This window comes from Aquila chrysaetos, chromosome 24 (genome assembly GCF_900496995.4).
Source record: "Aquila chrysaetos chrysaetos chromosome 24, bAquChr1.4, whole genome shotgun sequence".
NCBI lineage: Eukaryota > Metazoa > Chordata > Aves > Accipitriformes > Accipitridae > Aquila > Aquila chrysaetos.
This window is the reverse complement of record NC_044027.1, coordinates 1,344,431-1,371,024: the sequence shown is the minus strand read 5'-3', so window position 1 is coordinate 1,371,024 and position 26,594 is coordinate 1,344,431. Positions and strand designations below refer to the sequence as shown.

Sequence of the window (26,594 nt, the reverse complement as noted above, 5' to 3'; positions counted from 1 at the left end):
ACTCTTTTATTTAATAGGTAATAGGAAATTAAACAGAATTTTAATGAAAGCATCTTCTTAAAGGGGTGCTCATAAATCCCAGGGTCAAGTTTTTACTTAGGCACTTGTGTTCACACTTTGCAAAAGCTTCTGATCCTGCAAACATGACACCTAATGGCCAAGACAAGTAAGGATGTTAGAAAGTTGGAAAGAAAAGTTAATCTTGCTGAGCTATCTTGTTTGATCCAGTCTGTCTTGTTCAGATGCTAAAACTTGTATGAGATGTTATGTTTTATTTGCCGCAGTACTGAAGTCTGGTGGCAGGCAGGATTTGAGATTATTCGGGTTTCTAGACTGCTCTCTGGGTATAAATTAATGTCACCTCTCAAACAGGTTTCTCCTTGGATTGTATCCTAGCATCGTAAGTACAGTACGGAGAGGATAAAGGAGGACCTAGCTTTTTGTTCACAAAGCACAGGTTGGAACGAGACTACGGCTGCAGTAGCTCATGGCTGTTATTCAGCAGACTGAAAATACAATATGCTTCCCGCTGCTAGTGTTGCAAATATAATCAAGTTCAGTATATTTCAGTTAATGGAAATGGTTAAATAGAGCATAAAGTCATGAAGATGAATTTATTTCAATCCTACATATACACGTGATAGATTGTTTTAGTCAGTCCAAGAAGAGAGGCACTATTTTTATGGGTAAAACATTTCTCAGAATGGTTGATGACTTTTTTTTTTTTTTTTTTTTAAAGCCGTACAGTTAGAAGTAGTAGTAGGTTATTCATCCTCTGCAGTTGTATGGTAAGATTAGAGCTCTTAGGCAAGTCACAGATTTAACTCCTTTGCTTTCCCATTGTTGAATTTTTATTGTTGAGCATTCAAGAACAGTTGGAAGCAAGAACCGAGTAGGAGTCTAACTGATCCAGTTTAGTGTCTCCAACACTAATATTAGAATGAAAAAAAAAAGAAAAAAAATCTGTGTTGGTTAAATGAAGAACTGTTGAAATAATATACCAGAAGAGAAAGGTTTATAAGTGTGAAGAAGATATACTTTCATTAATATCTTCTGAGTAAGAAGGATATAAAAAAATATTATCTAATGTAAAGTATCTGTGGCTACATATAAATATGTTGAAATGAAAACAACCTTTGATTAGCCTGCATACATACTTGCAAATTACGTGTTGAAAAAATAGTATCTAGCCATATGACATTAATTCTGTATTTCAGTGTTGCTTTTAGCTTTCTTCCCTAAATGTCCTACACCACCTGGGAAAGTTATTGCAGGAATGATAACTCTATTTAAATAATATTCTTTGATAGTCCAAACCAAATTTAGTTTAGATTTGTGTTTGAGACAAGTCTGTGTTCTAAGTGACTTGGCGTGAGGTTGTTGTGCCCTTGATGACCGGTTCTGCTCGGAAGTGTCCCCCGCTCTGTTGTTTCACTGCCTGTATTTGTGCCCCTGTCTATGGGCTTCCAGAGAGGTCCCAGCTGTCAAAGAATGGAGCTGCCTCTGTCGGGAGTCAGCATCTTTAGCGTTGGATCACTCAGGGACCAGAAAACAAATCATGGGTTTGAACTCCATAGTGTGATGTTACATAAACAGGGTGAAGTTTGGCCAGATGTTCCTCCTGAATGGTTCTCTGGAAAACAGTCCTGTGTCATAAATAATAGAGATTCCTTGGATGCATCTAGGTTTTTTCCCTTTCAGAATAGAACAGAATATTTCAGTTGTAAGGGATCTACAATGGTCATCTAGTCCAACTTTCTCCTTAAGGTTACTTGAGTTACACGTAAACAATCTCTCCAGAATGCATCATTTCTATTGATTTATAAAATAGATAAGATTTTAAGAGTCAGTGCTGGTTTCCAGAATGCATCATTTCTTTTGATTTATAAAATAGATAAGATTTTAAGAGTCAGTGCTGGTTTTCCTAGCCATACCTTTGAGTTTTTGAAAAATGCAAATTATATGCTTTTTAAGGTTGCCGTTTAGCTAGTGGACCTGGCATTCAACACAGCATTAGTTCCAATACTGTAAGATTTTTAGGAGAAACTTGGTTATAGTATATGAAAAAATGATGTTTTAGTTGTATTTCATGGAGTATCACCAGGTTTGAAAGCAACTACGAGATTGAATGGCTTTAATGTAAGCTCTGAGGCTCCAGCTGTGTGTGCTTTGAGTTGATTTGCTTTCACTCAGGTGTCAGAGCAGGCCATGAAAAAGCATCCTCCAAGGTCAGAGTGGACTTGCTGTGGGTGACGGTCCTGAGAGGGCAGAGTAGGTAACTTAGGTTTCTGTAGATAGTGTCTTCCATGGGGGGGGGGGGGGGGGGGGGAAGATTATACATCATACCACATATAATTTGAAAAAAGTAGATGTTTCATGCCTGTTAAGATCAGTTTACCTTGTAGTGTTAGAAGCAAAGGAAACTGAGAATGTTTGACAAAAGCTGCTTGTGGATAAGCAAGATAGGTTCTGAAACCTCCTGGTGTGAGTTTGGTTTTATCTCAACATCTGTAGATGTGTCACCAAGTGACTGACCCTGCCTGTCTCTTGGAGCCTGCCACGGCAAGTGAAAGGCAACGCTGCACGCTGAAGGGACGAGAGGCCATGGTGACAAGTGGCAGCAAGGGAAATTTCGGTTAAAGCAAGGATGGACTGTTCTGTGGGAGCAGTTAAGCACTGGAACAGGCTGCCCAGGATCTTTTGGAGGCTCTGTCATTGGAGATACACCGAACTTGACTGGGCAAGTTCTTGATTGACCTGGTCTGACTTTGAAGCTAGCCCTGTTTGGAGCAGGGGGTTGTAGCAGAGACCTTTGGCAATACATTGCAAGCTGAAATACCCTCTGTTTCATTGCGTTTACATGGCACGGTTGTATTACCTGGTAGAGTGGGCGAGATGCAGTTGGGAGCTCCAGTGGCCAGAGCTTCAGGCTGTGGTTTCATGGTCACTAAATGGAGTAACACACTCCAGTGTCCCCCTTGCTCTGATACTTGCGCTCTTAGATGTTGAGGTAACTCAGGGAGCTTAGCTACCTGAAAACTGAGCTAGTCCCAAAAATATATATGTAGTTTTCAGCCAGATCACTTCTTGCTCTGACTCATTGTGTGGTGGTGCAAGTACCACTGCTGATAGAGGGAAGGAGTTGCGGAGAGAAAAAGAAACTGCAGTTCCTGACTGCATCTGACTTAGGGCAGTGTCCTCCTGTCAGTTTTGTGCTGGGACTGTGTTAGAGGTAACGTAGTGACTATGCGCTTTGCCTGTTACATCTGGAAAGAACACGACCTGTGGCTTATTCTGGATGGTGGCTGAATAGGTGAATATTTGTTCTCTGTCCTCAGTGGTAACAGATTGTTATTTGCAAGGAACAGCCTGCATTTATGGGAGTTTATGTCAAGCTGCCTTTCTGTTGCAAGAAATTTAGGGTCTGCACTGCTTGTTTTTCAGTTGGCTTTGCTTGTTGTGTTGGTGACTGTTAAGACATCATCTGTGAGTTGGTTTTACATGTCTGCTGGCTGACTGAAACCATTCAGAGCTAAATGGCTCACATTATTAGCTTCCTGTTCTTTCCTGTGATAGTGACAATTCTGTTAATTAATGCCTATTTTCTGAGCTCCCTTCTGGAGAAAGGGGAGTGCAGGGGGAAGCTGTGTAGACACTAGTGACAGCGGAGCATCAGTCAGGACACAGCATGTACCTGCTCAGCTGTTGGTACCTGGTACTTACATTGAAGCACTTCTGGTGCTAGGCCTACTGATGCCACTTCACTACCAGGTTTGGTACAAAACAAGTTTTGATCTCCAAAGCTCTGAACGGGGCAGAAACTGGTTACTGAGAGATCACTTCTCCCCTTGCAAATACTGCAATAATTAAGGTTGTCTAAAGTAGTCCATTTAATGATATTAAAATGAAGAGTCTGTGGGAAGATGGGTGGTGTTCAAGGAGGAGGCACTGAGTGTTACATTCCTAATCAGAAATGGTGTGTTTAAACTTAAATTCCATTCATCTGCTGTGGGAAGATCCTTTGAGGTGTGCGTGGGAAGAAATGGGGCACCGGAAACCTTCCCTAATTTTGATCACCAGTTGTTCTGGGTTTTATAACTTTTATATTTGCAGATTGCACTCACAACACTGTAGTAGCCACTACATCTAGTTAAAGGTGAGATTTAAAACTGTGTTGTGTCTGTTTCTCTTGTGACAGTAGTCCACAGGGCATGACAAAGGGCTCTTTTCTCACTGCGTCAGCTGGCTGAAGCAGGTAGAGTAGCTCTGCGTGCATCTGAATGTGGCCACATGAAGACGATGTTTTGATGTGTGTTACTGCCCCGTGCTGCGAGTGGTCCAGCAGGTATTGGGTGCTGGGTGTTGGGAAATACCTGCTATACCTGAACAGGCACTTCCTCGGTGCAGCTGTAGTTGCTTGACGTGAACCCAGGTGAAAGCACATATTTAATTTTTTTGATTGAGAAATCCAGATGCTGACAAAAGTAGACCTTAGTATGTTTTGAAAACTGCTGTTTGTTTTCTTTTGATGAACAAAATCCTTTATCTGGGGGGGAAAGTCTGACCCTCCACAGTGCTTTTGTAACAGGGAAGAAGCGGGTAACGCAGGACAAACAGCAAAAAAGGAAGCCTCAGGGCTGCTTACAGCCCACGGCTGCAGGTGGTTGGCTTGGCTTTCTCACCACCCTTTTCACTTTGTTTGACTGAAAATATGGGGAGCCAGGCAATAGCAGTCCTGTTGAGCAGGTGGCTTGAGTCATTATGGTTTGTTATTTATTTTGAATATTGATAAGATGGAAAGTATTTAAATCTATCTGGGGCACTGAAACAAGAGGTCTGGATATGTCCACAGCAGTGGTTATGTTATGGCTGAAACAGATCTTTATTAATCGCTTAAATGAGGCAGTCAAAAATATATGCTGCCCTGATGCTTCATACACTCACATAAGAAGTAGGACGAGCACTTCTGTAATAGGCAATTGTCACCCTGTCAAAAGTTACTGGAAGAAAACTACTTTTTGAAAATGCACTGTGACTAGTAGCACACATCATGTTTGTCAATCGGTTACATTGCATAACTGCTACTTGGTGGAGCATTACAGGAAGACAGACAGTTGCATTTTACTTGTGAGTGGCTAGAACTGCAAATTCAAGGCTGGCTGGAATGTTTGGGGTTTTTGTTGAAATATTTCTTGGATCCAACAGTATTGTGTTCTGGAGTGTTCTAATACTGAAAAAATTTGAATTTGTCATATTTAAATTAGGGTATTGCATGTGAACTCATAGCTATCAAATCTGCTCTTTAAAGATCTGAGCATCTGTGGCTGTAGCTGGCTGTGGCTGTAGTTGTGAGTGCTCTGTGCCTCTAGAAGTAAGATCGCTATTAGTTTTTGTCCAAGTGAATAATCTGTATGGGATTGGGCATCTCTCACATTTTTAACACATCCGTTGGAAACAGACCCTTACTCTGGAAAGCACCGAGTATGTGGGAGGAGCAGTTCAGCTAGATGTATTGGTTGCAGTGCCTTTTATGTTGCTTTTTATGTAATGCTCTTTTTCTCTAATGCAAATAAACTTGAAGTTGTAGGGCGGGGCTGCTGAGAAGAGGAAAACTTTCATTACAGACAGCTGACATGCAGAATAATATCTTTTTATATGCCACCTACCACGTGATAGTTTAAAGTAAATCATAGTTCACTGGGTAAGGTTGTTTCTGGCGCAATTCTCCTTTTTGCATAAGTAGTCTCATTCCAGCACATCATGCTTTACCCTGAGATTTGATGTGTTAGTACTGTGCTGGGTAACCGTTAGTGGGTATCGGGCCTGAAGATCAGAAGTCTTGATGGATTTATAAAATAAATACAGGTGAAGATAAAATAAACTTAGCCAATTGTTGCTTTCTGCTTGGGATTATAACGCTAATTGTAGTTGAAAATAACATTAAGATTAAAGATACAGGCTGAAACTATTCCAGACAGTCTTTCTCATGAAATATTCATGCATTTAGGACTTTTAACTCATCAGATCACTTACAAAGTCATAGGGATTACAATATTATTATGGCTTTGTCTTGTTTCATGAATATACTGCATTGGCATATTGATCACTAGAATGCACTCAAATTTAGAATAAAGCTTTTTCAGGAATCTCACTTAAAAGGATCAAACAGATGTTTTAATGCTCCAGGGCACTTTCTTCAATGGTGTGATTCCAAGAAAGTGTGTCTTTTCCTTTATTCTGTAATTTCAGTGCTTTGTAGCCTCTATCTGTTAAATGAACTGTTTACTCTAAACCCTCATCATAAATGGTATTGAGTACAAGTCAATTTAGCACTAAAGCAAGCTTGAGTGGGGCGGTAGGGTAGCTGAGTGTGCCATTAACAGGTGTCAGAAAAACTAAGTCATGTCTACAGAGCTGAGGGGCTGAAACTTCTTCTGTTGTCCTTTTCATGCCAAATTGATATTAACTGCACCTGTATGGGCAGAAGTTTAAAAAAGTTCCTAAATATATTTTAAAACCAGTGGCGGTAGTGCCCATGCATTTGTATGGCTGATGTTGTATTTGTAGAGTTACTCTAGAAAAAACAGTTGAATGGGAGTTTTATCCTCGATGGAAAGATGTCCTAACCAAAATGGAAAGCACAGAATTTGTGGATAATGGCAATTAACATTCAAATTGTGTGGTATGTTCTAAGGTCTTGCTCAGAGTGCAGGACTGACATGACTGTCTCCGGGCCATATGTTTAACAAATTTGCATACTAATATGGGAGAGATTTTCTTTTTCCTATTGCCTTATGTCTTATCATTTCAAAGACACATGAAAAAAAGACAACTTTTTTTTTTGTCGCTGTTTGAATACTGTTCATGAGGCGGAAGGGAAGAGCTGGCTGATGCCAGTGGTGCTCATCTTGTTAGCTGCTGTAGGATGTGTCCTCCCTTCCTTGTGAGTTAAACATAGTGTCTTCTTCTGGGAGCAGGAGTCCAACTGCCCGCAGGGTTTTTTGTTGTTGTTTAAAGACAGCTGTATAATAATCTATTTTGGTTGTAATCAAGCTTGACCTATAAATACTGAAATGGCTCATATAAAACTGATTTAAACTATCAGAGCCATTTCCTTTAGGGGTTAGTGTCACCTTTTGTTTTCCATAGAGGAAATTCCAGGATAAATGGTCAAAGTAGTTTTGCCTGGCAGATTCAGGATTTATAAACTTCGGAGAAGCCCCAGTGCAGAGGTCAGATCTGCCAGCGGTTCAGTTCTCAACCCTCCTGGCCTGAAAGTTCTCGCTGCGATGCCCTTCAGGCTCCAACACTGAAGTGTTAATAACATTTTTGAATATTCCTTCAGTTAAAATCTTTACGTAGAAGAAAATTTCCTTCTTGTTGTAAAAGAAAATTCAGTTTCCACCCCCCCTCTGCCCCCAGGTTCCAGGAAGCAGCATTAAGGGACTGAGCTAAATACTGAAGGATTAAGTACCATATTAAATAACTTCATTTCTTTATAAAAAGTAATGACTGTTACTTTTTCCTCTAAGTTAATTCTGTACATTAACTTACTGTTATTCAGGTGCCTATCAAGCCTTAAAATTTGCCATGAAAACATTTCAAGAGGTACAGTTCTACTTTACAATGCTAAAATACATCCATCGTTAACTGTATTTAGGTACTTGTTACATGGATACTCATTGCTGTATGGGTTTTATTTAAACTGGTAAACAATGTAGTATTAATAAGTGGCCATATGGTAAGTGGGGCTTTTCATTCAAAAAATCATTGTTAGAACAGGCGTTTAATTAGCCACAGTTGCGTGGGAACGGTAGGTGTTTTGGTTGCTTGTGGCTGACGCATGCTAAACAGTAAAGTATTTTTAAGGCAGTGAAAATCTCTAGACTGCATATGCAAACCTGACCTTTAGATTGGTCTACATGGTCAAATCCAGTGTATACACGTAAACCGATTATTGCAGATTTGCCAGTAAGATTTAAAGAATCTTAATATTTTCTGGAATTTGTAAGTTAGCCCAGTCTCCTGAAAAGCTGGGCAGTGGTCCATGCCAACAGACGACGTGTTTTTAGAGGCTTAATATAAGTCTTAGAATTTATCACTGATGGGTAGAAATACATTTGAAGAGCATTTTAAACCTCTGCAGTTTTTTCAAAAAGTTTCAAAGGAACCTTAATCGGGAGGAAGCTTTATTGGTCTCTCCATCAAAGATTCGATGCCGGAGACCAAATAAGGTCAAACTGGATTCCAGCCCCCAGCAGTGACCAGTGCCTGGGCTTTGTGACCAGTGTCTGGGCACCATTACTGCAGAAAGAAAATAATTATAAAGTGCAAGCTGAAATTACAGTGACAATCTACCTACCTCATGTCACTTATTTACTCTAATTACATAAACCAGGAAGAACATAGTTAAGAACGTTGCCAAGCTACTATCAGCACAACGAATTATTCTTACCAAGTATAATGTAGTTGGTGCTTTGCTACAGTTGGGCTTCCTAGAGTCTGTCTGGAATTTAATCTGTATTAAAAAAGGTCAGAATGTTTTTTCCACTAAAGAAAATGGAGAAAAAAACCCTTTATAGGACTTAAAAGTCAGTGGCAAGTTGTGGATGTGGTAGACAAGACGTGGCAGAAGTCCCATAAATGGCTTCTATGTCTAATGTTTATGCCCTTTAACATTTACATGTTTTGCTGATGAGGAAGGGGGAAAGGAAGTATTTTTCTTTTCTTCTTCTGAAAGAGCTGTCAAGAACTCCTCTGAATTGTGTAAACCCCTCTGCTGAACATACTCAAGTAGCTCTAGATGAGAAGAGGAGAAATGGCTGAGTGTGACCATGGTGTTGCTTGGGAGGACCTCTGTTCTGCCGGCTGTCTGCCACACAGGCATTAGCTGTGTGATTCATCACCATTCTGTTTCCATAATGTGGCCACACAATACTTTCTATTAAACTGTTTTATATATATAATTGAGAAAAGTCTGTTTTCTCCTAAATCTGCACAGTTTAGGCGGATGTCTTTCCTCCTGTTTGCAGATCAGTGCTCATTAGTATTAAATTTGCAGCAGTGCTGCAGTCCGTTTGGAGGGGAGGCTGCCAATTACAGCGAGTGACGTAGCGTTTTGTTCTAATTTGGGGATGCAGTGTGTGTTGGTCTTTGAGTTTTGCTTCTGGCTTCCTTTCCCATGTCTTTGTCTGTCTGGCACACGTCCCTAGCAACTTTCTGCAAATGCAGACCAATAGGACAAAAAATAAATTAGCCATTTCAGCATGGCAAGCTTTAGCTGCCCAAAGTACTTGTTCCTTGCCTGGAGTGCTTCTATAGCAAAGCAATTTAAAATGAGTAAGTAGGCAGTCACTTCCATAGAAGTTAATGTTATGGTATTTTAAAATTGCAAGTTCAGCGTGAAGCTGGTTGCAGAAAAGATTACAGACTGAGGAAGATCCATCTCAGTATATTTGTGCGTAAGATCACTCTTTCAAATTACAGAATTACCGCTGTTTTCAAAGAAGTTTGTTTCTCTGGCTTGTTTGTGTGTGCTGTAGTTAATTTGCTCAAAGCTCCAGTTCAGCACAACACTGAAGTCAGAAAGGACGACTCTGTTGCTAGAGGACTTTACTCTTAGCCCAGGCTTTTATGGCTTTGGCCCTGCATCAGTAACCTTCACAATACACCGCGGAAGATGTGAAATTATGCAGAAACTGGCTATTTGGATGTGGTTCAGAGGAGCACACGGTCAGGACTTGAATTTTTGAGAATGGATGTGTGCAAGATTTGAAGGCCGGTCTCTTGCCTTTTCCAGTCGAACACTTCAAATAACACCTCAGAACAATGTTGTTTTTCTCTTGTGTTCTCAAATACCTGTTTGTTTATTTGGCTTGAAACTAGCTTTATTTTTTGCATATGCTTCTCACTGTGGTTTTTTGTTTTTATCTAGGACTTCAAAAACAACAAAAAAAATGTATTTAGATTTAAATTACTGAATCGTGGACAAGCTACGTTATAAAATGTTGCTGCCTTCTTGTTTGTAAATTTATGAATTACTGGTGAAAGTTCTCTTTTAGAAATATTAGAATGTCACAATACTGAAATATTGTTACTCTTTTCACTAATCACAGTGAATTCAGTTTATAGTTACTTTGTTAAAATGCTTTTTAGCACAGCAGTGGTTCAGAATTGGATTCAATTCTGAAGTCTTATTGTAAGGAATTGGAACTCACTTATGAGTTGCTTCAGTTCTTTGGTGTACTTAGGCTTCCCCTGAGGAGTACGTGTGTTTCTGAATGTCCAAAATACCTGTTTTCTAATGCTGAAGTTACCGAAGTATAAAGTAGGTGGATTAGGCAATGTAAATTCCTGCCTGGAACCAAAATGTTTTCCTTGCTTTGACAAGAAATAACTCAGGTTTTGGCCTGCATTGAATTTAGGAGAACAAAAGCTTATAAACCTAGAGGGACTGGATGTACACTGCAGAATGGGTAATGCTCCACAGTTGGGTAGTGACTCATCCTGCAACATCATTATGCATACAGTTAGTTATACACTTGTTGCCTTGATTTGTATTTGATTTGATGCTGAAAGCAGTCAGTGGAAATGGTAACATTTTTACCGTTAAAATTGTAAAATTGAGGGTGAGATTCCTGCCATAATGTATAAAAGATGTATGCTATTATATAATGTTAATATATAAAATACATTTACTTGGGTGTCAGATACTGCAGTGATAGTAATGAAATAGAGGTAGACTCTGAAGATTGTGTGAATGGAAGTTTGTCAACTTGTACTTGGAAGGTACGCTGAAGTTCTGCTTTCTGCTCAGTCTTGGGTTTTGTTTTTTTTTGTTGTTGTTTTTGGTTTTTTTTTCCTTCCCTCTCATTTTTCTGGTGTTGATGGCCTCCGGGAAGGTGGAGGAGGTTTTCTGTGTACCCTAAAGACAGGGAGATTGACTGCCTTGGGGAATGGACTTGGCAAGTGAGTCTATGGCAGTGATTTTTATTATTTAAGTAAACTCTGTGCTAACTAACAGGCTAAGTCTATGGTGGTGTTTGTCTTGCTAATTTTTAGGGGAGGTGTCTGTTAATTAATTGTGTGATTTGCAGACAAACACCCTTTCGTTTGTGATCTGCCATCCCTCTTCCCGGCACGTTTCCGTAGCTCGCATGTAACAATTGCATAATTGTTGACAGCTTTGATTAATATTAGGGAAGTATTTAATGTGCTTTTGACTTCAATGAGTAATTTAATATCTAAGAACATGGTGTATAACAAATTAAGGAGCAGATGGTGAGTGGAGCTGTCGTTCGGCGGTGCCAGAGCCGTGCGGCCGAACCGGCGCGGTACCGCTGGCAGTTTGCAGCCTAGGGTTTGGCAAATGCTGGTCCTCAGTGAAGCCAAGGGTAGAGCCCTGGGTCTTGTGCTTCCAGCCTTCGCTGCTGTATCATTCTTTCTGTTTGTTGGGGGTTTTTTTTATTGTGGAGGGCATCTGTCAGTTTTAGTGTGATTTTGATGAAAGTAAATCTTTCCTTTGCAGAAGGGCTGGATTTGAGTTTGTTTTGCAAACACGACTATGAGAAATGAAGGGATTTTGGTGGAATATTGAGCAATGTTTAGTAGACACTTTAAAAAAAAAAAAATCCACCCCTTTTCATGGCCTAGTTTATAATAACTTAAAAAACTGGCATGAAGAACATTTACAAGTTCAAAATTAAACAGGTCTGTTTATAGTAGCCATGATTCTGTATTTAACTGCCAGGGTAAAAATAACCAAGACATGTGGATGTAATGTCCCAAGAACCTGCCCCTCTCTTGGGGAAATGGGAAAGCGATGGCCGCTGGGGTAGCGCAGCCAGTCTGAGATGGGAGGTGCTGGAGTTCACACAGACATCTGCGCGTTTCTCTCCCAAATCTGTAAAATGCTGACAGCACATTTCCCCTTGGAAATGTTAAATATTTTGGTTTCCGCATGTGAAAATCAGACCGCTCTAGAAAATGGGAGGTGTGGGTGATGTACAAGCCAGCACTCAGAAGAAGGTTTATTCTCTCTCTTTTTTTTTTTTTTTTTTTTCCTTCTCCCCGCCCGCCCCCCCCCCCCCCCCCCGCCAGGCTGGGTAAGTGGCGTTTGCTCCCTGCCCCTCTCTCCTCTATCCCAGGGACATCTTTCCCTATCTTCCTCTATCCCAGTGCATGTTTCCGGGGAACAGCAAGGGAGCAAAATACATGTCAGGCTAACAGTGCACGTGGTTGCAGAAGCTGCACCTTGAGAGGCCATTTCATGTTGTCTCTAGGAACCGATGTTTGTGGTTTGGTGTGTGCTCATTCGGTGCCTTGCTTTTTTCTGTTCCTTTTCTCTCACCCTTTTTTAAACTAGGGCTGTGCGTTGTGCTTCTTGAGTGAAAATGCAGTCTGCGTTGCTGAGTTGTCACCTGTCTTCAGTCCTGTAGCTGAGACTGTGTCAGCGCTTTCACTAAAATCCCTGTGTTTTCAGGTGTGTACAGACTGGATCCAAGCACATGCTTGCAGCAAGAGCTGCCTGAATGAACTCTGCTTTGCCGTAGACTCACTTCCTATTATATTTGGAAAAATATTTGACAAGGATTATGACAACTTCATTATCTGTTTCTAAAACATTTTGATTTCTGTGGCTCCGAGGTGGCATGTGCCCACAGCTCTGGAGTGTTGGATGCAGAGCTGCTAAAAAGAAATATTTTGAAAAAAAACCAAATTACTAGGTTTTCATTTAAACTTCCTATGGTTCTAGCATTAAAAGGGGAACAGTTGCTTCTTTTATCCCTTGGAAGCTTTCAGAGATGCTCCTGGGAAGAGCAAGTAGCCACATAAAGCCAGACCGTCTCACTGGGGCATGAAGGACCAGCAATGCTTTCCAAGGGCTTGTCTCGCTGTGCCCCCGCAGCACAAGCATGTGTCCTGCCCTGCCTGCGGATTGGGAAATAACCACCTTGTCTTACGCAGCTGCAGCCTGTGAGCGGGATGGGACCCTGCTGCCTGGGCTGTTAGTGAAAGGCGGTGGCTGCCCATCGATGTTCGGGGTAAGTCTGCACTTCCCAGGCTGCTGGCTCAGGAGTCGGTGAGCGCTGGTTTCCACCCTGGGCAGGGCTGGGGGAGCCAGAACTGGGGTCAGCAGGGAAAAGCAAAATATGAGGCTTCCTGCAATACAGCACTTGCTTGGCAGACTTACCTATGGATGTTGTTCTGATACTCCAAAAACAGAGAAACACAGAGCTGTAGGCTTTTAGTAGTGAGTAGAGACTTTGGTGTAGCTGGTGCTGAACGTATAAAAGGCTGAAGACAGAGGACCCTTTGCCTGTCATAGCAGCAGGGTGTAGCCATGGCTATAATTACTGTTTGAAGTATCACTGCTGCTGCTGCAGTTCAGTCTTGCTGAGCAAAGGATTGTGATACCACAAGTATTACAGTCTTTTAAAACATGTGGACAAGGAGCCAGCAGGGTTACTGGGGCAAGTGGGACAGTGGCTCTGGGACTTGTCCTGCTCTTTAGGACCATCAAGATGCTGCATCCTCTGTCTGGGTGCACCTCCATGCTCTCCCCTCCACTCTTTTCTTTTTTCACAGCTTGTAGATGCTCTTCAAGTAGCATCACATGTGTGACGTCTGTGCTGCCCGGGCAGGGCTGGGAGGACGGCCTGTCCCCCCTGTCTCGCTGCAGCATGGGGCTGCCCGGGTGGCCGGAGAAGAAAGCGGGGGCCGGGGCACGGCAGGGCTCGTGCGTGGGCTGGAGAGGTACGGGACAGGATGCTGGATTCGTTTCAGACGGACCCTGATAGCATCAGTGCCTGATGCTTCTGTTTCCTGCATGCAGTGATACTGCGCCTGGCACCGGTCTGCGGTGCAGCCTTCCCGCAGAGATCGTGCTGCTCAGCTGCAGAGGTACAACATGGTTGTACAGGTGTTGTGTGTTTCTTACAAGAAAGAAACCTGATGGATTCCATAAAATAACTTTACTTTGTAGGTGTTGCAACAGTCATTGGATTTTACTATGGCAATGCCGATTGTGAGCGGTTAAGTGATGGTTTCTCCCCTATAAAATCACTCAGGGTTGCTGGGCTGCTTTAAACATAGCTGGCTTTCTCCTGCTTTCTTGATAGTAGAAAGTACTAAGTTTTCATCTCCTAAAATGTGTTGCAAACTTGATAGAACCTCAAACAGGGTTAGGCTGACCTCAGTTTGTCTTTTGTAAGTGAAGTCTTCTGTAGGGTATATTAGGGAGAAAAAGTCCACAGGAACATGGTGATTTGACTTAAGCAGCACCTATCTCTCCTGCAGAAGAAAGTTGTCTTTTTGTTGTGGGAAAAGCAAACTGCAGGAGAGGAGAAAGAACCTGGAGAGCATGGGAAGCTCCCGAGTGCTTGGAAATCGTAGCAGCCAGCTTTCGGGTGAGGGTTTGATTAATCCTGTTTGTCAGAATGGATGGAGTCTGTTCATCTGTTAAAAAGTGGCTGCGTCTGTTTAAACCTACCTATCAGACATGTGCTCAGTGTGCAGTGGAAGCCCAGCCAGCACCCTCGGTGGCGTTTCCAGCCCCGCTTCAGCTGCCATGTAACGCCAGTGCCTGCCTGAAATGCCAACGCCTGCCCAAGCAGCTTCACTGCGGCAAGAGGGAGCTGCGGAGGAGCAGATGCCTCCCCCTCTGCCCTGCCTCCCTCTCGCCTCTTATACGGCCGTGGCCTTCTGACTCATTTAGTACTGACTCAGTTTTTAAATATCTTTGTTGATCTGTTATCTGTAGCTTGTTCTTCAGAAACACATCTCCCCGGGTTTCTGGAGTAATGCTTTCCCACGCCGGCGCAGGCACGGCGTGCTGCAGGTGCAAAGGCGGTGGGGAGGGAGTTTCAAGTAAGTTGGAAGAAGGGATGTGGGAGCCCAGATCCTGTTGACTTTCAACAGGAGTTGAACTGTTCTTTAAAATTCCCACCCCTGGGTTAGCTGAACAATGAATGGTCAGAAATCAAGGGAGGGTGGCTGTCAATGTATATTTGGGGATGAAATCCATGGTATCGAGGTAGAAGGCATTGCCAGAGGAAAGCGAAAAAGTGAGACTTTGGAAATATGTGTGAACTTTTTGCAAATGCCAATCAATGCAATGTCATCAAGTAACAGGTACAGGGGATTGTGGATGGAAGTGGCAACTTTGCATAAATCCAGTAAAAATTGATGTAAAGAAAACCGTGGACAAGCCATTTAGATAATGATTTGAAAACAGTGCATAAGAAGAGAGAAGTACTTCTCCCTGTGATGGGAATCTTTTCCTTCCATGTCTGTGGATGTATTTTATAGCTTTCAAATCTGGGAGACAGAAATCAGGAAGTTGAAATTTTCGTTAAAAAAAAAGAAAGGGAAAAAAAAACCAAAACAGCAAGTAACCTGTGCTCCTAAATGAAATCTCAAGCCAACGTGGCAGCAGGGTGAGCAGCCCTTGCCTGAGCCGACGGGAGGCGAGGAGGACCAAGCCAGAGCGCGGTCCTGCACTGCTGCAGCTCTTCTGCTGCCTGTGCGGGGGCCGGAGGTGTAGGAGCATTTTGGCTTCGTAGCTCAGCTGCGTCTGGCCCAGACCGCCCCAAGCAGAGCAGTGGGTATGCTGTGGCTCTTGGAAAACGAGACTCGTCAGCTGTGATTACTCTGTTTTCAGACAAGCTTTGTCACCAAACGTGAGATTGGATGGCTGAGCTGACGCTGCTGCAGGAGCTGCATAGCACAGGGACAAGTTTTACTTCTGGCTTCCAAAAGCCAGTGCAGTCCTGTATGAAACAGAAATGCGAACATTACAGTTGTGAGCTTAATTTTTCACTTTTTAACCTAAAAAACTTCAATTTCCCGTTGACTTCCTATGGTTTACCTTAACTGCAAATCCAGTTGGTAAAGTGTTTTTTAATGACGTAATCAAGTAGAAATTGTGTTTTGCCATTGGATTCCACCTGGCCCCCCAAATTCTTTCACTGTCCTGAAGGCAAGGTTAAATTGTGCTGGAGTTCTTGTTTTTAAGTTAATTTGATGCAAGTATTCAGAAGTTGCGTAGAGCTCCATTGATAAAGCAAAGAGCAAGTTTTGTAACAGGCATGTTTTGGTTTGAAACCATAAAGAGAAGATTTGATGCTTGCATATACTGTCATTTGAAAAATGATTAATTCTGGGGTTTTGTTTTTTTTTTTTTCAGTCCCTTATAGGGAGCCTAGAAAAACCTTCAGTAGGGCTGCTAACACTGATGAGAGATCTTTTATGCCAAGGTATGAGTTTTTTAATGTTCTCAATATATTTCAAATAAAATTGCTAACTGTGAAAACATTGGCAGTTGGGGAAATTTGAGAATTGATGAGTGTATAATGCATTGTTTAAAATATAAAGTTGCCTAAATCTTGTTTCCTGTAGCGGGGAAAAGAAACCCTGAAGTTTTGTGGTTTGTCTTTTCTGATGTCCTCTGCTATTGTACAAAATAAAAATCTGTGACTACAGTCCACAGTTTTTCATTTAAGGCTGAGTCAAGAATGTGTCTGCTTTGATTTTTATTTTAAGTCTTTTGTTATCATCCTACTTAGTGGAGATTGTGTCATCAGTTACAGCCAACGTTCCATCAAGTTATGCAAAGCCATCAGACCACGTGCTCTTACCACTGTCTTCCTTCCACTGAGCAGCATATCTGCACCTCCTGTTACTCATAGCTCCATCGGTGTTTGGAGAAGGAAGGAGAAACTAATAAATACAAACTGCCTTCTTCAGATGTATAAATTTGTATTCAGGCATTTGCATTTCACAGGGTGCATGTCACATTTCAGGTTTGTGTGAAGTTCTTGCACCCACTCTCTTTCAGTGCTGTGTTCGCTTATCTTCTTTGTTTATGCTTCTTTCTCCCCGTCACCTGAATTATAAACTTCTTGATGAGCTGGTGAAACTTTTTAACTGGAGTGGCTAATTTTTGCATCAGATTTATCTCCTGAAGGGCCTCGGCTGTTCTCCCCACGCCACCCTCCCGGCAGCCTCTGCCTGGGTGCTTCTGCTGGTTGAGAAATACCCTGAAAGTTCAGCTTCTTTGTACCCTGATTCAGCCACTCGGTTGCAACAGGGCGAAAGATGATTTGTGCAGTTAAGAGAGTGCGTGAGTGCTTGGCTGAAAAAAGCAGGTGAGCAGGCGCTGGAAGCTGTGTTTCAGATTACAGCTTCATTTGCATTTGCGTCCATCTGCCGGTCCTTCTCAGAGATCCTTCTGCCACCCTGCCTGCGCTACCTTTCATTTTTGTATATTAAAACAAACATCCTGCATCTTTTCTTCACCTCTCCATCTGTTCACAGGGTATGGCCCTATACTCTTTCTTGAGGAAGGAGCTGGGCATCCTGGTGCTGATGCTGTGAATAGCTGAATATCCGTTTCTGTCACTTCCCAGGCAGCATTGGTGGCCGTAGCAGCAGAAAAGAGATGCTCCTCTTAAAGAATAAAGAAAAGAAGAGATTAATCCTGAGGTGTCAGGTGTTTTGCAGTGCAGAAGCAGAGTTTGTTCATTATAGATGAAATCTGAACCCTACCAATTTATTACTCTGTATTTAAAGTGGCTGTACAGGTGCTGGGTAGGTTGGAGAGTCTGATACAGTGGGGACGAGGGAGCCTGCTGCTCAGGGCAGTGAAGGGTTGGTATGAAACGTGCTCCGTGCCCCACAGTTCTGCCGTAGCTAGGTAGCTGTGTGTGTATGGGAAAAGGGAGCACAAGCAAGGAGACATGCTCAGCTTTTGCTTTATCTTTTTGCACCACAGCATCCAGAACTAATGAGACTGGTTTCACAACATTTATGACAACACTAAAAGTTGGGTTTTTTACACTCCATAGTGATCATATTCTTTACTTGACTTGAACGAAACACTTAATGCCCGTAATTTCATTCCATTTTGAAACGTAGCCATTGCTTCACAGCATGCAACTTCACTACATAGAGCTCTGGGTGGAAATGAATGCTACTGTGTCTAACTGTATTTAGGTGGGCATAAACAGTTGCCAAATGAAAAGTTGGCTAGGATGCAGCATAGTAATTTCTTGAGCACTCTATTCATGTTGCATAAACAGATAACATTAACATCCTTGTGAAAGAGCTACAAGATAATTAAGGCGTGTGGGGTTTTACAGTAATAAGGCTCATGCATTTCAGGATCTTGGTTTCCTGTTGCACCTGAAAAAAAAAATCAGCAAATACTGTAGAGAAGAAATGAGAAGTAAGTCTTGTACTGCTCCCAGCTGAAACTTTCCCACAAGTATTTTTACTATAAATAAGAAGTGAAAGAGTTCACAGCTAAATTTAACCCTTAGCTTGATTGCTTTCCGGGTTTTCTTAGGTTGAACAGACTGTGGAACTGTAGGAAGATGAAGATAAAACTGGATCAATAAGTTGCATTTATACTTTACGAAAAATGCATCGCCTTTTAATTTCCAAGGATTATCAAGGGGAAAACCATTGCTAATTGGAATTCCCCTCTTCTTCCCATCCAAAATCATGATTTTTGAGAGAAAGGAAGTGAATGTTACTTCTTGGGGAAATTTTCAAGCAGAAGAGCTTACAGCTGCCAGAATTTTAACCAAAAATGTTGTCAATGTACTAGAGTGCATAGACATTGCTTGTTCTGCTTTTAGATATTCAAAGTTACCATTCTGGAAAATCCCTTTCAGTTTGACTTGCTTAACTTCATAGAAATTGTGAAATTAACTGCAGCTCACGTAGACTTCAAGAATTGAAGAAAAACCACCCCAAGGTGCTTAAAACTATGGGCTGCTGCTGATAGCTTCAGCTTTATTCCCTCTGTAAGGCTTGGGTGAGGGAGGGGCAGCTTGGCTACATGACTGCAGAGAGCTTCAGTGCATGCAGGGGAGCCCTGTATTTCTGTTCTTCTGACTTAAAAATAAGCTTAAAGTTGTGCTAAACCGACTGCAGAATTTGTATGCCTCTCTCCAGCTGCATGCAGGATTTTTAAATTTTTGTTTAAAGCTGTACTTGTGTCATGTTTAGACCATAAAACATCCTGTGGTTGAGGGCTGAGGGTTAAAAGTAGGATGTTTGGGCAGGGTCTCCAGCTGCCAGTCCCGATGCAGCTCCAGTGGGGACTGGCTATGGGTGTGTGGCAGCACGTGCGTTTCCTCTTGAGTCTCTGTTTTACAGCTTTCCCTTGGGAGTTTAAATGATAGAAAAGAACCTGTCCTAATTTAATGATTATATAAACTTGAGACACAGATTGTCAGGGAGTTGTCCACAGTTGCAAAGCTAAAAATACGATCCCTGTTCTTTGCAGACTGTTGTTAACGGTAGTCGACAAGGTGATACATTTCTCTATCAAACTACTTGGAATACATTTTTATTTTTAAAGCAATCCTTAAACTGTAGCCAGTGAACCCATAAATCCTGTGGCAGCATTAGTTTGAAATGCCTTTGAGAAACGCAGCTTGCCTAGCCCTATAGCACTTGTGTTTCTGAAGCCTTACTTGGGAAGAAAGTGCTATCTTGCTGGGGGAAGAGGGGGAAGATAATTAGCTGCTGAGGTCATTGTTTGCTTGAGCACTGTTGATAGGGACAGCCCAGCCTGGCTTATAACGTAAACATAGTGTAAAATGTTTATCACCAGCTTTGTCATTTGCCTTATTTGTCAGGGATTCTCGATGAGAATGAGAAGTTTTCTGGTGCTGCTTAGTGAGTGGAGGGAGTTGCAAGATTTCCATAAAAAGGCAGAGTCTTTGCTTGGGCAAGCGGAGAGGTTCTGCCTTGGCAGCTGTAAGTTAGGCCTGACCTTTTCCAGAGGGAAAATACTGACCTAAATCCTTCCCTGCTGGGGGTGGGTGGGAGAAGTAAACCTCTCTACTTGCATCTTTCTAATCTAATTTTCTTGTCAGGTACTCACTGTTTTACGCTATAAACCACAGAGAATGCAGAGGACAGGCAGCGAGAGCTTGTGCTGCCCAGTGCAGCTGGGAGCGGGCGCGTGTAGCTGCGCTGTGTTTGTACCATGGTGTATTATTCATCCTCTTCCTCTCTGAGCACCGGCAGACTAATAGGTCTGGCTTTGGGCATCTCGTATAGACTGGGGCTGTTGGAGCAGCCATCTAAATTTGAGTGCCCAGGTGGAAAAATAAAAACCGTAGCTGTTACCAAAGAGATTTTTGTTCTCAGGAGTATTTGGAGAAGGGGAGTGTGTTGCTACTTTCAGAAGACAGTGTCATAAATTTGTATGTGCAGGTATGCTTTTAACGGTTGGCTTTTTTCCTGCTTTCCAGATCGTTGCTATTTGAACAGACCACACCATGCGTGAATACAAGCTAGTGGTCCTTGGTTCAGGAGGTGTGGGGAAGTCCGCTTTGGTGAGTTTCGGGAAGCAGTTCTGAAACTGATACACAAACTTCAAAGCTGGCCTATCTTATTGCAGACGATGCTCATTAAATGTAGTGGGATGTTTGTATTACTTTTAACATGCATAGTGACTTCCACATAGCCACTGTTACACTGATGAAATATCTGTGAATTTGTGTCATGGTTTTGGAGAAGCAACAGGCGATTAATCGCTGTTATAATAGCATTTTATTTCTGCTTGGCACATGGGTGTAGTATTGTAAATGACTGAATGTCTGTATCTAAGTATTAAAAGCCTAACCTACACTGGAACAGTGCATGAAGTCTTGCCTTGCACAGCAGTGAATTAGTGATGGTTGCAGCTTTGCATACCTTGAAGGCTGTGTGTTTTCCATCCTGGATAGAACCCAAATGAGCAGCCTGGACTGGAAACACGGGACAGAACGAGAAGTCACCTCCAGCGTATGCACTGCAGAGGGATAAGCGGACTGATGACACTTTGCACTCCTTAAGTACTTGTGTTGTTTCTAATAAGAGGTTTACATAGCAGAGTTGATAGTAAAGCATTTTAAGAGAGATTTCTGTCACCTATTTATCACAAATCAGTCAAGCAGCTCACTCCAACAAGAAAGGCAAAGTACTGGTCAAGTGTAAAGTTATCTAAAACAAGGAACTACACAGTGTACCTTTTCACAGAAGATGATAATAGCTGACCAGCCGTTTATGTCGTAGACGCTGCTTCTTGTACTGTTGTTTATTCTGCTGAAATGGGCTGCTAATAATCTTGGTAAATCACCTGCATAATCCAGATGAACAGGAGGAAACATTATTCAATTATGCATCAAATCTGATGTATTCTTTCAGAGATCCCGTCCTAACCTTTACAAGATGTAGGTGTCATTTCTTTGATGCAGTCTGTTCTTCCACAGCAACTTAAGCAATCTGTATTACTTTTTCCACCAGCATCCCCTTGATTGAGTATCTTCCTTTTGTTACGTAACGTTGAAAGACCACTAGGTAAAATAGGGCACTTATTAATACGCTGTACATAAAAATTACTCAATGTCAAAATGTCTGACATACTTGAGTTTCCTTATTTGTAATGTGAAGTCTGAGTCAGCATCGATCACTGGCCTTTTTAAAAGCCGAAATGCAAATACCTAGTCTGGTAAACAAAAGTTAAATTGTTTTTGACAGTCTAGGTGCTAAGTAAGCATATATTGTAATTCATATGCAACATTGATCCATTATGCTTATAACAGGACACAATAAGTGCCAATTAGCAGCTAAGAGTGAATAATATTTAGCTTTCAAGATGACTCTACTTATTTACAAGCATTAGCAAGGAGAGGTTACAAGGTGGGATTTAAAATAATGTGGAGGTCACTTTAAAGTGTCTTTCTTCGAACTGTATAAACTAAACTGTCTAACAAAGAGGCTGGTGTTTGTTTTCAGTTCTGTGTTTTTACAGTCTTGAGTGTAGATTACAATATGGTGTTGTTTCAGTGCAAATCCTCCTTATTGTTTTAACTCTTCTGTGCCGATATGATGCTGATTGTGCCTTGTGGTAACAGTGACTGGATAGCAGAAAAACCTTCACAGTTATTAAGGCACAGTTATTTTGCAACTTCTTTGTTTTCTGTACAGTAGTTTTCTCCCCATTTCTAATGAGGGCAAAAATCTTCTGGAGTGTCAGTGGGTAGGCAGTGTTATGAAGAGTATCCAGTTGTGGATAGTCGTATATAAACTGGAAACCAAAGTTGGGATGCACAACCCTCAAACCAAGAGAAAGTTATAAAAGTCTTAGATCCACACATAACCTGAAAACAACCTCAGATTTGTATCTTCTCCTTTGGTCTCTCTTTCCTCCTATAGTCAATAAAAGTACGGTACATCAGAGATTAAGAATATTACATAGTAAGATAGGTTATGAATGAAGTTGAATATAATCATAATTATGATTGTGTGTAACTGGTGTCTGTGTGAACACACAAGCACCAGCTGAAATAACAAAAGTTAGAACAGTGATTTATTAGAAATAAAACAATTTGAGAGGAGAATACATGGGTTCAGTTAATTTTCTTTCAGAGCAGTACTGTATTTGCAGATATAAAATAAGACTGTGAGTGTTATAGTAGAAAGATGAAATGTTGTGAGTGGTTTGTCAGATTCTCGCACTGAAGGCTGGTTCACAAACACAGTTCCTAGAATAGAGCAGTACAGATGTGACCGACTTCAGTGCTCAAATGCTAGTCTCCTAGCAAATAGCAGCCTTCTTGGACCCTCTTTGGTTAGCAGCTGTGCTGAGAATGCTAAAATGTAATCAGTAACCTACAATTCTTATTGTTGGTTTCCATTGCTGGTATAACACTGTAATCCATGTTAATAGTGGTATCTTATAATGATTTTGCTGAGATCTGTTGTCTGAAAGGAAGACTGGGACAACCATTCAGTGTGACAAAATATTGGAGAAGCAAAGGCGTTGATTGTTAAGAGTGTAAAATAGGTTTATTTAGTGATACCGGATGATTTTTAGATGAGGTAGTACTAGAAATCTTTTCTTCTTATGTTAAAAGAAAGCAAACCATGAGGAACTGCTCAGTTTCCAGCATACAGTGAGATGTTCTGCGTGTATCTGGCATATGCCACTCTCTGAAAGCTTGCAAGTACTTGTGTGACAAATGTGAACCCTCTTGCAGAAAAATCTCAGCCTTCTGTCCAGATAAAATACAGCTTCTCAAAACAGGTAGTGATTTTGCAGAATTTGTATTAAAAAAATTGTGGCAAGTTCAGTTGGCAAAAGATAGTTGGTATGTGTGTTCATTTTTAAAAAGACAAAATTAAGTGCTGGGGTCTTGGTGCTTAGTTTTACAAACAAACACCACCTTGTTTTACAAACATCAGCCAAACCTCCGGACACTCCTGTGCTGCATTACTACATTATTGCAGATTATTGTAGGTAAGAGCATGGGGACGTGGGGCAAAAAGGAAAAGCAAGCTTTGCCTTGCAGAGGACAAGTAAAGCTGCAGACTCACAGGAGCCAAAGCACACCATGTACAGAACTGGGATGTCCAGAGATGGGCCACATCCGAATGGCAACTTGATGGGAAATGTTTAGAGTAGATTTGCTTTGAATAATTATATAGGGCAAGAAAGACTTCCTCTTTGAAATGAATGATGTCTCCTTCTTTAATGGTTTAATACAAATTGAGTATCTGGAGACACTCCAGATTTAACTTGCTGCTCTGAAATATGTCTGTGCTCTGGGCATGTAATCCAGAGTAGCTCCACTACTCTTAATACGATTTGAATTGAAATGTGGATTTTCCACAGTGTACTCTTCCACAGCGTACAGATTGCCAGTTCTTCTGATTACATTTCAAGTCTTCCATATTTGGTGATTTTTATTATTCTAAAGTCACAGGCATTTTTGAGGATATCACCTTTTATGAAAAAAGCAAGCAAGCAAACAGTTTACATTTCAAAACAGTTTTGAAAACATGCTTGAATAAAGTGATTCTTAATACAACAGAAAGTGCACAAATTTTATTTTGAAGAATTGAAAATTTATATGTCTTTTTCTCTGCTCCTCACTATTGAATTTTAACAGCAGCGTTGAGTAGTTTTTGTTTTGTTACTTTTTCATAAAGTGCTTCTTGGTAAATGTTACTGGTCATGTTCAGTTCACTTTATTTTTTCCTTCTTTTCTTTCTCCCCAGACTGTACAGTTCGTTCAGGGAATTTTTGTTGAAAAATATGACCCAACAATAGAAGATTCATACAGAAAGGTAAAACAACATCATTTTTATTTCTTTCAAGTCTCAAAGAGCTTGCTTCTTTTTAATAGTGCAACAAAAGCTTACGGGAGTGAGAAAGGGTCTTTTCTGAGAAAATGTTATGGCTGCATAAAACCGCAGCAGGAAAGCGATGCATAGAAAAGCATCAGTCTTGGAAATGGTTTCCTTTGGCTTTACAGAGTACTTTATTAGCTTAGGGCCCCTGAGTGCAATCAGACAAATTGTATCAGCTACTATAAAGCTGAATTATCAGGGAATGACAAATTTTGCTGTTAATTGGACAGCTCCCTAACTTAGTTCTATTGAACAGGAAGATTAAACCTCTGTTACTCCATATAACCAAGAGCTTTCACTCTGTCTCCGATGACTCAAGTTGAGGCAGTTTGAGGCTGCAGCTCTCCACTGTTTGCCTGTTTCTTCGTTAGAGGTTACTACACCTGCCCAGAGATCAGTGTGGTGTATTTTCCTGAACCATCACGAATTTCCAGTGGTACTGGGATATGAGCTGAGGTGGTTGGCAGACGAGTGTACTGCCCGTCCTCCTGCCAGTGCTTCTGATTGATGCCTGGGGATGGGAACAGCTCAACCAAACTGGGGTCAGACTGTTACTCAGATCTGTTTGCTGTAATTTGACATATAATTATTACTTCAAAACATAAAGATATCAATATTTGCTATCTGTAGAAGTTGTAACAGAGGTTAAATACACCATTCACCACAGCAGGTTATATTACTGTAGCATAGCAATTGCCTTTTGTTGTGTTCTTTTAGGAATGGCTGTTTTGCCATTTAGTTCAAATGCGTTCTGCTTGGTTTGAAGGCATATAAAATTCTTTACGGCCATTTTGGATGCAGGCTTGTAATTGCTGAGCAAAAGTCCTTGTCAGTATCCCTGATGCTGTCATGTTATGTAATTCTATCAACAGAGCTGCTTTCTTCACTCAACTGCTGTCAAGTAACCCATTGTTTTACAGATTAGCATAAATGTTACCATAATTAAAGGCACCAAAACATAAAACAAAAAGTGTAAGCATTTGTGCCTATGATAATTAAATGTAAATTGTGGTATGAGTTCTGCTGTTAAATTTATTTGACTTGCCTGGAATTTCCCTCTGAGACATTTCTCAGTGAGTGGAAGACTTGCTAAGCCTAACTGTGAGGATCACTAGATATTTTGTTTTTTCTTTTCTTCCTTACTCCCTTCTCCCCCAGCGGCAATGAAAAATTGAAGTTTAAGGTCCTTTGATTTGTAAGAGTGGATTTTCTCTCACTTAAGTTGAGATGTTTACAACAAGCTGCTCATTTAAGCCTTTATAATCAACAGAGTCCTGGAGCATAAGTGAGCTGACCCAAATGCCTGGCTTGGGGCATAATTAATCCTCTAATAGCGGTGCCTCTCCTAGCGTTAGGGAAGTGCAGGTGGCTGGCTTGCTTGTCGAGGTCTTTGTGGCAGAAGTAAAAATTAAGCTGAGATTCCTCTTGCCTGTCGCGTTTCAGACATTTTAGTTCTAACTGCGTTTGTCTCTTCCCTTTTTTCCCCAGCAAGTGGAAGTAGACTGTCAACAGTGTATGCTTGAAATCCTTGATACAGCAGGGACAGTAAGTATAATTTCTTTTTCTGATTGGTATGGAGTTTCTTTGTTAAGAATGAGATGAGGTGTTAAGAATAGAACTTATACTAGTATAATAATCCTGCCCAAGCAAAAACAATAGATCAGCTGCAATAATTTCAACTGAATGATTTTGTTAAATAACCCAAAACCCAGTGTGGTGAATGAGCCTTCTGCAGCCCTGCCAGCAGCATTGTGAACCCGTTCCCCAGCTGGTGCCCCAGTGCTGGGACGCAAAGGTTAGTGCATCCTGTGCCACTCACCTCTTCTCTGCCATCCACCATCGTCTCGCTATCAGCGTACTGATACGGGTATGTTAATTTTGCAAGTGGCCAGAATACACAGACACAGATTGAAGCCGCTTCCAGGCAATGCATAGGGATTGTCTCCTGGCATGTCACATCAGCCTACGTGGAGAGGATTTAATCAGTAAAGATTTTGTACCTGTCAAGGCGTACTCTTCTACCCAGGTGGCACCTGCCTGGTGCTGCCTTGTGCAGCTTTGGGAGGCTCATGTCATCCTTCCAGCCTGAGAGCAGCCAGGGCTGTGCAGCAACTCCCTTTGCCATGCCAAGTCCTGTCACTAAGTAAACAGACCTTGTAATGGTTGAGTGCACATCACAAGGGGAGGACATGCTTCCTAAAAGTTAGTTTTATTTAGAAAGCTTTGAAAATTATCAACAGCAATGTGAAGGCGTGGAAGCAGAAATCATTGCTGCACAGTTCTGGTAAAGCTTCCTTTCACAGGCTTGGACAAAGGCAGCTCTGATCTGGTACAGATTTTCCAGCCTGCTCTTGCATTTCATTGCATTGAACCTTTAAGCCATTTTCATGCTAGAGGTG

General features: G+C 41.5%; 1 protein-coding gene across 7 annotated transcripts in view; it reads left to right on the top strand.

Annotated features, from left to right (window-relative positions):
• The window catches only part of RAP1A (RAP1A, member of RAS oncogene family), a 43,665-nt gene that overhangs the window by 3,763 nt on the left and 13,308 nt on the right, over nt 1–26,594 (top strand). For 3 of the 7 annotated variants that reach the window (XM_030000209.2, XM_030000207.2, XM_030000208.2), the window contains 4 exons: nt 16,187–16,256; nt 20,271–20,354; nt 24,064–24,132; nt 25,684–25,740. In XM_030000209.2, coding sequence (XP_029856069.1) covers nt 20,298–20,354; nt 24,064–24,132; nt 25,684–25,740 — 183 coding nt within the window. In that variant the 5' untranslated portion in view covers nt 16,187–16,256; nt 20,271–20,297. Of the gene's footprint in view, nt 1–14,298; nt 14,409–16,186; nt 16,257–19,748; nt 19,771–20,270; nt 20,355–24,063; nt 24,133–25,683; nt 25,741–26,594 lie in introns of those variants that run through there. The other 4 variants (XM_030000211.2, XM_041119775.1, XM_041119774.1 and 1 more) reach the window with 3 other exon arrangements.